The 12,921-nt window shown below is 58.4% G+C and overlaps 2 protein-coding genes across 2 annotated transcripts; one reads left to right on the forward strand and one right to left on the reverse strand.

The window, feature by feature from the left end:
* Positions 1 to 3,828: 3,828 nt before the first annotated feature.
* Positions 3,829 to 7,615, forward strand: NCLIV_059450 (hypothetical protein; the record flags this gene model as incomplete). The annotated part of the gene is made up of 6 exons (XM_003885499.1): positions 3,829 to 3,900; positions 4,970 to 5,037; positions 5,335 to 5,465; positions 5,748 to 6,477; positions 6,786 to 6,904; positions 7,431 to 7,615. The coding sequence occupies 6 exons, from the start codon at positions 3,829 to 3,831 to the stop codon at positions 7,613 to 7,615; spliced, it is 1,305 nt and encodes a 434-aa protein (XP_003885548.1).
* A 941-nt stretch (positions 7,616 to 8,556) lies between these two features.
* Positions 8,557 to 11,097, reverse strand: NCLIV_059460 (conserved hypothetical protein; the record flags this gene model as incomplete). Its single annotated transcript, XM_003885500.1, has 4 exons — positions 8,557 to 8,607; positions 8,814 to 8,876; positions 9,301 to 9,745; positions 10,583 to 11,097. The coding sequence occupies 4 exons, from the start codon at positions 11,095 to 11,097 to the stop codon at positions 8,557 to 8,559; spliced, it is 1,074 nt and encodes a 357-aa protein (XP_003885549.1).
* Positions 11,098 to 12,921: the final 1,824 nt, after the last annotated feature.

Consider the following 12,921-nt stretch of genomic DNA (forward strand, 5'->3'; position numbering starts at 1 on the left):
CTCGCTCACAGATACTAGAAGCGAATAGGTAAACACGAACATAAGAGCAGTAAAGGGAAGAGACCCAATAGATAAGATATCGGGGCAAAGAGCGATCCAACCCCTCTGGCGGGCTCGTTCATTCTCCAAATGGACCGGTGAGAAGCCGTGTCTCGGGCGTGTCCAGGCAGCCCGATGCACCGTGCGGAAGCGTCCCGTTTTCGAAACGAAAGACCAGCAGTCAGAAAATCAAGAGAAGAAAGTAGACGAGGAAGAAGGCGTTTCCCAGGGAAGGAATCAGACACACAGTGCACGAGAATCACGCGAGGCGCCAGCTGGTCTCCCAAGCTCCTCCTTTGTGAGTCCTGGAACGGAACGCGATTCTCCCCGTTGTCTCTGTTGCTTTGTCGCTCCCCAGAATCCAGCGCTCCCGGAAAACTGGAAATGGAGAGGGGTCAGTGGAAAGATGAAGGACGTCGCGACTCGACAGAAAAAGAGACGGAAGAAAGCGGACGAAACGCTGCCATCGGTGCGGCGAGCCGAACCGAAAAAGCGCCGGAGGCAAAAACGGCAGGGGAGGAAACCGGGGGGAACCCGCTGGAGACTTGGGACGAGGTTTTCAGCCGAGTCGGCGAGAAAAATCTCGAAGCCGCCGAGAAGCGGCGTCGAAGCACGGCGGGGGAAAGGGAGTAAACGGTAAAACGAGGAGCCAAAGCCCACTCGTTCTGCGAAGCGTCTCTCCCCTTTTCGCGCGGCGTTAAAGTGAATGAAGAAAAACACTCCAGGCACTCTTCCCTTCGTCTTCTTCCCTGCCTGCGATTCTAGGCACGATTGGCCACAAAAGAGCGTCGCTGCGTGCTGCCGCGGGTTCCCTGCCTTTTTGAGCGACGCAGGAAGCCGGAGAAAAGACTTGAAGCTTCCTGGACACCCCTTCCCCCGTTGAGACAGAGGAAAGGATGAAACCGAAAGCAGGGATTTTCTCGGAGGACTTTTCGACGCCGTGGAAAACGCTGGCACACCGGCTCTCGTCTCGTGCATGTGCGGTGGAGGCTGAGTTCCGCAGATGCTGCGGAAAAGAGGGCCGGGATGACAGCAAGACCGCTTGCGAGTGTACCACTGGTTTTCTCTAACTCTCGGGAACGAATGCCTCCATTCAATTTTTTAGCTTTTGAAAAGCGTTTTATCGGCAACCGGAGCTGCATGCATGCAACGGGGAAAGCGACCGCACTCGACTCCGTGACTCAGACAGTCGAGGAGCCACCGCCGAAAAAGACACTGCTTTTCGCTCGTTTATTGTAGACGCCTCGTTTTTTCTCTAGAGGCGCCGGGTACACCTCATCTGGAGGAGCAAGTGTCCGAGGCCAGGCCAGCTAAGGAGTGAGAGACATCCAGAAAGTGATCGTGCATGCATCGGGGGTCGGGTCACACTCTCCAGTAAGGGTGCCTCGCTCGAGTTTTCGAGACTTGGCCACGCGCCGGATATTTGCCTCTTTCGACTTGGCCGGAAATGACTGAAGTAACGCTTCGGTGCACTGGGCGAGGCGGCTTTAGAGGCACGCACAAGCTGTTTTCGCAGTGAAACTTGAAAAACGTAAACGTCAACGGCGATTTGCACCACTACCAGTGTTGCTCGGCCAGCAAAACCATCATTGAGGCGTCGAAACGCCAAGCCTCTTTCCGAGGTTTTGAGATCTTGCGTGTGCGCCAAGGCGTTATAAGACTCGGCAGCCCGCGTCCGTGGTGTACACGGACCAGGTTGGATCCGATTCGTCTGGGAACGCGACGGAGTCAAACAGGTGACGAACTAGGAAGGTAACAACCCTGAACTGACGTTCACAGGGATGGCAGGGAGAAGGTGCGCAATTTACAGTTCACACTAACGGACCATCCTGCTCTCTGAGAGACGCTTGGCGTGGAGATCCCCTGACAAAAACAAACGAAGGCCCACGACGGTCAGGTGAAAACCCTGGTGAGCCTGAGGGGGGGTAGTCCCAAGCCAATAACTCGCCAAACGAGGAGCATGCGGACGTTGGTCGAGCCCTTTGCGAACGGGTTTTTGAGCAGATTTTGCAGAGAACTTACACTTTTCGATTGCCGCCTGGAGTGTCGCGAAAAACCGGGAGGCATCGGAAGCCCTTCGCGCGGGAACTCATCTCAAATGAGTACCGCCCAGCGGTTACTTCACGGAACCGTTGTGGGTTTCGTGGAACCTAAATGAGAGTGACTTCACTGGAGCACTTGAATGACGGATGCTGGTTATGCGTAGCGAAGAAATCAAAATCTTCATTTTTCAGACGGATCAAAAGACGATGAACCTGTTGACAGTGACACAGTAGTTGTGAACTACGAGCTGACGCATCCCCAGCGGAAGGGGAGGTCAACAGGCAAGGGAGAGTATCTGCCAGGCAGTGCGTCCATGGCCACGCAAGAACTTGCCTAACGATGAAAACGCCGTGATGCTCTGCACGGAACAACTCATGACGGAAATCTGGGAGCTAGGGGCACACGTTTGGTTGAGCTATACGGTGAAGTAAGGGGGAGGACAGGTCTACGTGGAACGCGTGCGTTTGCCAAAAACAAGCTGGCAGTTGTCTACGCGGCGAGCCTGATTGCGAATTTGGCTGCGGCCGCAACTTTTACACTCGATCGATTGGGGCCAACAGGCGTACGCCAAACAAGGAAAGCGTGGTTCATCGACTCCATCACTATGGGAGGCGTTCATTCCTCTCTAGTGGGCGGATGTGAAGCCACAACACGAAGCGCCCGGCACCTCTGCCAAAACGCGCATTTGAAGGCCAAGGCCCTATTGTCATCACGAAAAGCTCGCCTATCTCCCCTGTCGATCGTCTGTGAAACCCCTCCTTCAAAAACAGACAAATATTATGCGAGCCCCTCCACAGTTTAGGGCTGAAATCCTCAACGGGGTCCTGGTTCGCCAAGGCACGCTGCTGTTTTTGCCGCTGGAGCTGCCTAGTCTACACAGCGGAGATCCGAAGCTGTGGTGAAAATGGGCGTCTCCGCGGCATTGACTATCTAGTGTCTTCGCTCTCAGTCTGACAGGCTCTTTCGCCGTCTTTTCACGGATATTTTATTTATTTTTGACGTGCAGTTGATTCCCAGCACCACTTGAGGTCGCCTCCTCGCGGGTCCCCCCCCAGAAGTTGGCCACGGCCTGCGTTGCCGTGTGCGGCGGGCAGTTTGTCTCTTCCTGGATGAGGAGAGACGCCCTAGGACGTCACGTTGCTCGCTCGTGAGTTGCATTCTACTTCATTTACCCGCTCCCCCGACACCATTCCACTGCACGGCAAACCGGCTTTCTTGTGTTTCGCTTCCCCGTCTCCCGCCAGAGGCGCTTCCGTGCCACGCACAATCCGCGGGGTGTCTGTACAGCGCAAACACAAACGCTGCGCACTTTCAAGGCGGCAAGGGCGTTCATAGAAGATGTCCTTCGAGAACCGATGAACAAAACATACCCGGGCACTGGCGATTGCGTGCCACTCTGACTAGGGGAAAAAGCGTCCTTGTGGGCCGCGTGCGGAGGTGGGTGTGGAGGGAGTTGCATGCAACGCGTGGAGACGGACACGAGCTCAGTGGTCCGCTCTCCTCGGTACACAGCCTAGCGGCTGTTGGCCTCGGTAAAAGTGCTACCAGCATAGCGTCGTGGTGCACAGGACGCGGGGGTTCTCCCGCAAAGGGTAGTTCGGCGAACCGAAGTCGAAACATGGCCGTCGACAGGATCGTCGAGGGCTTTGGAAAACAGTACCTTCTCTACGTTTTTGTGCCCACAGCATCCGCAGCGCGTAGTGCGTGCTTTTCGTTTGTCTTTTTTCTTTCAACCGCGTTGACAAAATGACGACTCTGGAGCAGAACCCCGCAGACGAATTGGTCGATTATGAGGAAGATGAGCAAAATGATGCCAAGGTGGGTAGAGAACTTTCGGGGAACCTTTGGAGCCAGCAAGTAACCGACACTTCGTGGGTTAAACTGGGATCATAGCCGTACATTTCGAAGAAGTTGTCTCGTTTTCGTGTGTAAAATGGATTCCGAGTCCGTACTGTACCACATCTGCAGCAATGCGTATGCGATCCCCCGGTGCCTTCACTCTGTGTCACACCTGAAGTCGCTCACTTCTTGGCTGTGGACAATCGAAGAACGCTAGACGCTTTCATTTGTGCGTCCCCGTGTGAACCTAGTGTTGTGTAGCAGCTCTAGACACCGTTTTCTGTGGATCCGTCCTGCTTCACTTTTTTGCCTTTGGGCGTGGCACGCGACTCCTTTGTGGCCAAGAGACGGCCGTTTCGCTTCCCCTTACGGGAACCGCACAACCTGCCGGCGCGTGGTACGTGTCTGAAAAGGTGGCGGAATGTTGACGCAAGACGAGGCCGAGAAGGCGCGGAGGAACGGGCAGAACTTACCGACTCTCCGTGCGAGTTGCAAGTCTTGGAGGACCGGTCGCCGCCCTGCTCTGTTCCGCGTCGTTGAGAAGCTTTCATCGACCTCTCTGGCAGCATCGGCTCCTGACTCTCTCCCGTGTGCGCTCAAGTGCATCTCAAGACCGGCCTCTCGGGTCTCCTTGTTTCCACAGACGGGCGATATGGACGGCTGGTGCAGGGACAACTCGGTTAAGCCTCGCGACTGGTGTGCCTGGTGGCGATGAACCTGGCAAAACTTTGCCTCTTGTGCCTATCGCCTCCCGGATGTGTCTTCTGGGCCCAGTTCCCCCGCCAACTGCGTACGCGATCGCTTGTCCTTCCCGTGCTCGCTTCAAAGTGTGTGAACAGCAAATGAGGAATGTGCCAGGCACGTGTTTGTGTCTGTCTCCCGCGGACTGGGGGCTGTGGGCAGCTGTCCACGCTTTCTCACAGAAATGGAGTCGTCATCTCGGCGCAAGTTGTGCAGGAAGACCGGGATGTCGAAGAGAGAGGGGCCGAGGGGAGTCGACCCGCGAAACTGAAACCGTCGTTCGTGATCCCTTGTACGATGCTCACAGGAGAAGGGAGTCGAGGACGTCGTTGTTGGCCGTGGAAACTACGTTTCCATCCACGCTTCTGGCTTCAGGTACGCGAGCGGATGAGTCGCTTCGCCGTTGCGGGGGGAAGTTCAGCGACTTCCTGGTGTTCGCCTCAGTTCACGGCGCGCAAAGAGGGGAGAGGGGATGTCTGCTGAGTGGCCAAGGTTTGCAGTGGCTGCTGGACGCACCGGGAACCCTGGCGCGTCCAGGGGAAGCGCCTGTTGGATGCGAGAGGGCGGTCTCTCGACCTCTCTGAAGCGCACAGGCGCGCCGGTTTTCGTGCGTCGCAAACTAAGGTGTGCGCACGGAGAGCCCGTCGACTGTGGTGTGTGTTGCTTTCTCAGAGATTTCTTCTTGAAGCCCGAGTTGCTGCGCGCGATTGGAGACGCCGGCTTCGAGCATCCGTCAGAAGTTCAGCATGAAACCATTCCCCACGCCATCACGGGCGTCGATGTCCTGTGCCAGGCCAAATCAGGTACGGCGCCTACTTTGGCATCCGCCACGTCTCCGTTGATCCGCCTCTCGAGAGTACATTTACGGACCGCGCGCGCGTGTTCACTGCTGGCTGTCGTGGGGCAAGCGGGAAGAGTGCGAAAATGACGGGGAAAAAGATGCCCGACAGGAATAGGCGCTCGCATGCGTGAGCGGGAGAGGTGGAGAACCGCAGTGCGCGAGGCGGCCTTCGTGTGCGTTGCGACTTGGCTGAGGGCCGAGACGCGCGTTTCGCCTGCGTTGCGTGGCTGCGGTTTTACCTCAGGAATGGGCAAGACCGCCGTGTTCGTGTTGAGTATTCTCCAGCAGCTGAACCTCGACGCGAGTGGCGAAGAGGGAAACACTCAGGGCGTGGTGTGCTTGGGCATTGCACACACGCGCGAGCTGGCTTTCCAGATTAAGAACGAGTTTGACCGGTTTAGCAAGTACCTGAAGAACGTCAAGTGCGAAGTCGTCTACGGAGGCATCTCGATTCAGAAGAACATCGACATGTTGAAGGATCCAAAGACGACGCCGCACATCCTCATCGGAACGCCGGGGCGTGTCCTGGCGCTGATCAAGGGAAAGCACCTGAATGCGGAGAAGGTTGCGCACTTTGTCTTGGACGAGTGCGACAAGTGCCTGGAGAAACTCGACATGCGAAAGGACGTGCAAAACATCTTCATGGCGACCCCCAAGAAGAAGCAGGTGATGTTCTTCTCGGCCACGATGAACAAGGAGATCCGCGACGTTTGCAAGCGTTTCATGCAGAGCCCCGTCGAAGTCTTCATCGACGACGAGAGCAAGCTGACGCTCCACGGGCTGCTCCAGTACTACGTCAAACTCCAGGAGTCGGAAAAGAACAGGAAGTTGAACGATTTGCTGGACACTCTCGAGTTCAACCAGGTTATCATCTTCGTCAAGAGCGTCTCCCGAGCGCAAGCTCTGGACCGTCTCCTCACAGAGTGCAACTTCCCGTCCATCGCCATCCACGCGGGTCTCGACCAGGAGGAACGGTAGGCGTCGGCAACACAATGGGAGAGAGGCGCGCGCCGCAGCGCACAGAGACAGAAACTGCAGGCAGCGCCTGAGAGGCGCATCGAGACGGTCCCTGGTGGTGTGTGGAAGACGTTGCCGTGGAGCGAGGTTGGATGCCGACGTGTGCCTTACTCTCTCTCCCTGTCTGGGGGCGTGTTGTGGCCGATGATGCTCTGCCTCCCACACTTTCTTAGGGCGTCTTTGTTTCACGTCTGGAGTTCGTCCAGGCGACGCTCGTTGCGTGGAACCGGCGCGGCCGCTGCGATTTGTGTGTGCTTGTCTCCAGCATCAACAGGTATCAGCAGTTCAAGAATTTCGAGAAGAGAATCATGGTAGCTACAGACCTGTTCGGACGTGGCATTGACATTGAGCGCGTGAACATCGTTATCAACTACGACATGCCTGGTAAGCTGAGCTCTCTCTGGGCGGCGCAGAACCGCACGCGGGTTTCACTCCTTTCCCGGTTAAACCAGATGTGTGGGTTTCCCCTGACCACTGAAGTAAGAGCGTCTCTTTTGTTGCTTTCGAGTGCGTTTGACGTCTGTCCTCTCTCGTCAGTGGTGTGTGGTTTCCTGTGATGGGAGAGTCTAGGCGTGCGGGTAGCTCCCTGCGTGCAGTCGAGACGCACACGTTCCGAAGCGTTCAGGAGAGGACCAGAAGTACACAGTGCAGCGTGGCGCGCAACGTGTCTCCCGGCCACGAGGTTTGTGTCCGCTACAGTTAGTTGTCGCGTGTGTGTGTGTGTGCGGTCTCCGAGCCGAATCGTGAGCTCGGAGCGCCTTGGTCCAGTCTTTCGCGTGCAACGGTCGTGTTTCGTTTTGCGGGGGGTATTCCTCACCACGCTGCGCTTTCGGGGTTCAGGTGAGTCAGAAAAACGCTGTGCGCCGTCTCGACTCCGCCTTCCGTGTGTGTGCGGGGTTTGTGTGTGCAGACTCAAGCGACTCGTACCTGCATCGCGTGGGACGCGCTGGGCGTTTCGGCACCAAGGGTTTAGCGATCACTTTCGTGGCCAGCCAAGACGACACGAACGTCCTGAACGACGTCCAGACCCGTTTCGAGGTTCACATTGCGGAGATGCCGCAGAGCATCGACGCGTCTCAGTACATCAACCAGTAAAGCTTGCATGTGGAGAGGAGAGAGGTGGTCTTGTGTAGAAAGGCATCGGGAAAGCCAGCGGGTTCCGCGCGGCCTCGAAAACAAGGGTGTTTTTGCGGTGCGCCGCCTTCCTGTGCATCCGGCGCGAAGTGGGGAGAACGCGGATGACGCAGCGGCGCAAACGAGAGGGGGGACGGCGCCGCGTGCGAGCGTGGGATTTTCAGTGGGTGTGGTTTCTCGCGACGAGGCCAGCTGCGCGGCGTTCCAGTTCGTATGCGTGGTTTTGCGAGAAGAGAAAAAACCGTGGGAGCGAGTCGAGGCGCGCACGCGCGCGCGAAAGTTCAGTTGCCCGGGGAAGTTGGGGGGTTTGAGCCCGAATATATGCAGCTCTGGGGCGCTTCAGTTCGAAATCGTTTTGGTCAGGGTTTTTTATATAGATTGAAAGACGCCAGTCTAAGCCGTCACTCGAAACACCTGTGAACCGAGCTGCCGCCGTTTGTGCGACCGCGTCACCGGGTTCAAAGAGCCCGAGCGGCGGGGTCCGGCCGTGCGGAGGCTTCCGTGTTTCGCCCACATGTGAATTCGACAACGCTGAGAGACCGGCTGACCGATGTGAAGTTAACTTGTCTCTTTCCGACGCGCGCGCGCGCTGCGCACCCACGGCGGCCCACCAGCGAGAACGCGTTGTTCTCGGTTCTGCCGCGCCCGCGCCACACACTCCCCTGGACAGCCCCAAAACATACACGTCTCCTCGTAGTCCCTAGCAGTCAGTGCCGTTTCCAGTGTAGTGTGAGACGTGCAGCGTTGCCGACAGAGCGCGCGCCTCCGTCGCTGGGGCTGAAGCAGTTTCCCGGCAGATCGTTCTTCCGCCTCGTAGGGAACCGCACTCCTAGGGATGCACTTGTCGGCCGTGGCTTTCTTCCCGCGAACCCGTTGTCCGTGTCGAGCGTCTTTGCGTGGATCTATGCATGCCCCGGAGCTCGCCGGCCGACGCCCAAGCGCCACCGAAGCACCTGACGCGCACCCGCCGAACAAAAAAACACGGAAAATCCGAGCGCGTGGGGCGTTTTTTGCACGGAGGGGAAGGCAGCGCGTCTTGGCCTGCGGGGGCTAGCTAACGATGGGTGTTCTGCACGGGGGTGCCGATTCGCCTATCTGCGTTCTCCCAAGAGAGCAAACGCGCCGGACGTTTTCTTCGCTCCCAGGCGTTCCGGCTTACGTGCGTTAGCCATTCGGCCTCCGCGTTCGCGCAGCTGTTCGGGCAGTCCGAGACTCTCAGCAGCTGCAAAATCCAGGACAGACTGGCGCATGCACCCTCAGGGGAAGCCCGGGGCTTGGACCGGAACGGACGAAACACACAAGCAGGAGAACCCCTTTACCGACAGCTTCCGGCTCTAAGAGAAGAGAGACAGTATAGCGGACCAGCCTGTCGCTTCGATTTCCCGCGGCCAGATTCTCGTGCAGGCCGGCTCGGGGGCGCGACCCGTTTCGTCCTTGAGCGGCGTTTCACTTTGGATTTCTTTCTGCTCACAGTCCTCCGCGACGCAGATTCTCAGTCTGAGCTGTGCGCGGTGAAGTCGAAGAAAGCGAAACGGAAGGCCGCGCACACCTTTCGGCACGTCTGACAGAAGTCGCCACTGGCGAAAAAAGTTCATTCTTTCGCGGCGCGCCTTCGTTTGCGCCCGACTGCGACAACAACGTCTTACGTGGAAGGAGAGAATCACGTCTGAGTCCACCGTGACAGGCACGAGCTGTAGCAGCAGAGAGACGTAGGCGCCCTCCAGCTGGGCCTTTCTCAACTCCGCTAGTGTCCCTCGAAGAGAAAACTTCCTCGTCCGGTCGAGAGAGACTAGCCCTCCCCTTGCCTCTCGCCAGGCCACCCCGGCCGCGCTTCCCAGGTCCGCGTTGCGCTCGTTCTCGCCTCCGTCTCTGAAACGCGCGGGAGATTCGAGGCACGCCGCGCCACCGTCTTCGTTCTGTTCGTCGTCGTCGACGATGACGACTTCCGGCTCACTCGGCTTCGGCGGCGTCTCGCCCTCTGAGCGCACACGCGTGTGGAGGAGCTGGCGGGACGCCGGGAAGGCGTCGACCGTCCCTTCGAGAACCCTGGTGCCATCGTCCACGGAGAAGAGACCCGCTCTCTCGTCGACACTGAGGCAACGGACACACACTCGAAACGAAACCGTTTGTGCTGGTGCGCTGGAAGACACGTTGTGTCTCTCCGAGGGGGACGAGTGTTGCCGAAAGGTTTTTGGCGCGACTCACGCCCCGCGGAGCGCCCGAAGCGTCAACGCATCGCACGCACCATTCTTCCACTGCTCATCTACGCGCGTTCCAACTGATTATGTCCGAGAAGGACACGGACCCGGCAGTGCACCCGGCGAAGAAACATCGACGTGGAAAACTCGGCACGCGTAGGACAGGAGAAAGACACTGCAACGGCGCCTTCCAGGGCGGCGTCGGAGCCTGTTCCGGCTGTCTCCAACCGCTCGGCCACAGGCAGTTGTCGCGGCATCTCCCCGAGGGTTTTTCGAGGTGCGTGGTTGAGATGGACGGCGAGTAAACCGCTGCGGGCCCCGCGCTGGGAACCCGAAGCGCACAGACTCGCGTCCGTTCGTCCGGCGACGAGTCGGAAGCAGGCGAACTCGCCGAACGCTCCCGTTTTTTGTCGCCTTCGTGCAGCCTCTCGTGCCTGCCTCGGACGCGTCCAAAACCGGGAGGGGCGGGGGGGGACAGCTGCGCTTCCGGGGCCCTACGGCGAAGACAAGCCTTTCCTCAAGATCCCCTAACTGGTACCTCGGGAACATGCGTGGAAACCAAGCATTTTCGATCTGGTGTGCACGGACACAGTTGCGTGTGGCAGCGTCTTCCATTTTAGTCGGACGCGTTTTCGCTTCTTAAGCTCCACACGCCGTTGTTTCGTCGGGCCGTCGTCGCGCTTCGCCCAAAGGAGTCCCGAGAGACAAAGTGCGGGGCGTGCGTGCGTACCTGACGACGAACCCCTGGACCCAGACGGTGGAGATGGGCCGTCCTCGGTAGAAGAAAAGGATGTCGCCTTGGCGCTCGCCGAAAACCAATTCAATCTGGTTCACGCTGCTGCAGAAGATCAGAGCGAGGCCTTCTGCAGGAGCCGAGATCGCCCTTCCCGGGCCGGCAGAGGCGAGAAGGGAAGTCTGCGGGCGTTTCGTTTCGCCGAGCTGCGTGGCGGAGTCGAGAGGCGCGTGGCGCGGCGCGCCTCCACTGGGCTTTTGCCGGACCTTCTTTTTCTGGGGGCTGCGCGAGTTGGAAGCCGGAATCTCGACAACGTCGAGGTCCACAGCGCGCACGAACATCACTTCGTCTTCGTTAGAATCGAGGTTCTGTTCGACGTGGCGTCGCTCCGTTTCAGCCGGAACGTCGCTCCTGCGCGGGGACCGGTGTCGCTTCACCTGGTCGCCAGCACCGAGCGTGCCCAGGCTCCCTCCGCGGGGCTCCAGCAACTCGCGCCCGAGCCGTTTCTCCATTCTCACCAGACCATTTTTTTAGAAACTTCTAGCCCCGCCTCCCACCGAAAGCGATCCCCACCACCTACACGGGCAGACGCGTTTAGATTTATCTGTATCTCTATACTGGTTTACGTGCAGGTGCGGTCGCGCACACACGAGTCGTATGCACACAATGCGTTTCCCCGTGCGCATCGAGTTGTGAAAGACAGGGAGGGAAGGTAGGACAGCCAGTCAGAGACCTAGTCTGCGCAGAAGAACCGGCAGGCTCCGGGCGGGGCGCGCGATGCCGTGGCGTAGCTGGACGAGTCGTCTCCACGCTGTGCGGCGCGGACCTGCCTTTCGTGCGGCAATTCTTGCGAAGTCACTCACGCTGTCTCAACACATGTCACCAGAAACCGAGCATGATTCCCTCTCGGAGGGAAACGGACGCTGAAGGAAACGGACTCTGAAGACTTGGGAAACGCGCGATTCTCTCATCCAACGCACCCCTCGGCCACGCGCGGCGGGCAAGCGCCGCGAGGACCTCAACACGAAGGGGGGGGGGGGGGGGGTCGACAAAGAACAGCGTGAGCCGAAAACTTCGACGTTCTCCCGTAGAAACGATTGAGGCAGCCAAACGCGTTGGATTTCGACATCCAACGGGGAAAGGACGACGCTCACTCCTCTGGGGTGGAGGGAACGCGGGAACGAAATAATGGCCGCCAGAGGGAAACGCACAAGGAGCGTCGTCCTCCAGGAGTTCCTCGTTTTCGGGCTCGGGAGGAGCAGAACGGCGAGGCCAGAGTCTGGATTCCTTGCTGGCGACGCCTGGACACTCCGGCGTCGAGGCAACCGAGGGAGAGACAAGAGAAGGGAGACCGAGATGGGCGCTTGAGAGAAATGGAGACGGCCGCGCCCCGATGGCGGATCTCGTCGTGGGCTTCTGTTTTTCGCCGGCAGAGCGATCGGCGCCAAGACCCGACGGAATTTGGTAAGGCACAAGAGACACACACGACAGGCGATGTCGAAGTGGACTGAGGAAAAGAAAGAACCGGAAACGGAGGTACGCAACGGGCGATATCTCGCGGACACGTCTCCTCGTTGGTGTGCGAGGCGGCGAGAGACACAGCTACGCATTGCTAGCCTCGGCCGCCGCGCGGCAACGAAGAGAAAAAGAACTTGACGAGGCCATCAGGGCGATGGAAAAAAGTGGAGGTTTCGGATCCGAGGCGACCCCTTGGATTCACCGAACAATCCAAGGCATGATCTGACCTTTTTGCCGTACGTTTTCGTTGCGAGATCCTCCTTCTTTTTCAACGCGCCGCATGCATCTTATCCTGCATCTGTAGCGTCGGAAAAACTCCTGTGTGCGCATGCGCCGTTGATTCCCGGTTTTCTACGCTCTCTCTAAGGCAAAACGGTCTTCGCACGCGCACCGCGCGCAAGGGATTTTCGACGGGGACAGAGCCTTTTGTTTCCCATCGAAGGCGCTTCTCTTCTCCAGCCCGAAAACAAATCTCGCGCGCGGCTCTCTCCAAAAATGCGACACAGACGCGAGTGCGGCGACCCCGCTCGTTCGAGAATCGGGCCAATTTCCCTTTTCTGGTAACGCCTTCTTCACTTCTGAGATTTAACGAAAAGCCCCCACTTTGACTCTGGCGATTTTGAAGAGTGCACGCACCTCTTCCGGCTTCCGAGAACTGGACAGGTGCGATGGTTTGCTGCTAGCGGTCTCCTCCGGCGAGTCGCCTTTTAAGTCGACTCCGGAACCTCTGCCGAGACGTCATTGAACCGCGCCAAGCCGCAGTGGAAAACGTGAAAGGCGCTGCGGAAGTAGAGCGCCGAAACGAGCTCGGTTTCTTC

This window comes from Neospora caninum, chromosome XI (genome assembly GCF_000208865.1).
Source record: "Neospora caninum Liverpool complete genome, chromosome XI".
NCBI classification, from domain to species: Eukaryota; Apicomplexa; class Conoidasida; order Eucoccidiorida; family Sarcocystidae; genus Neospora; species Neospora caninum.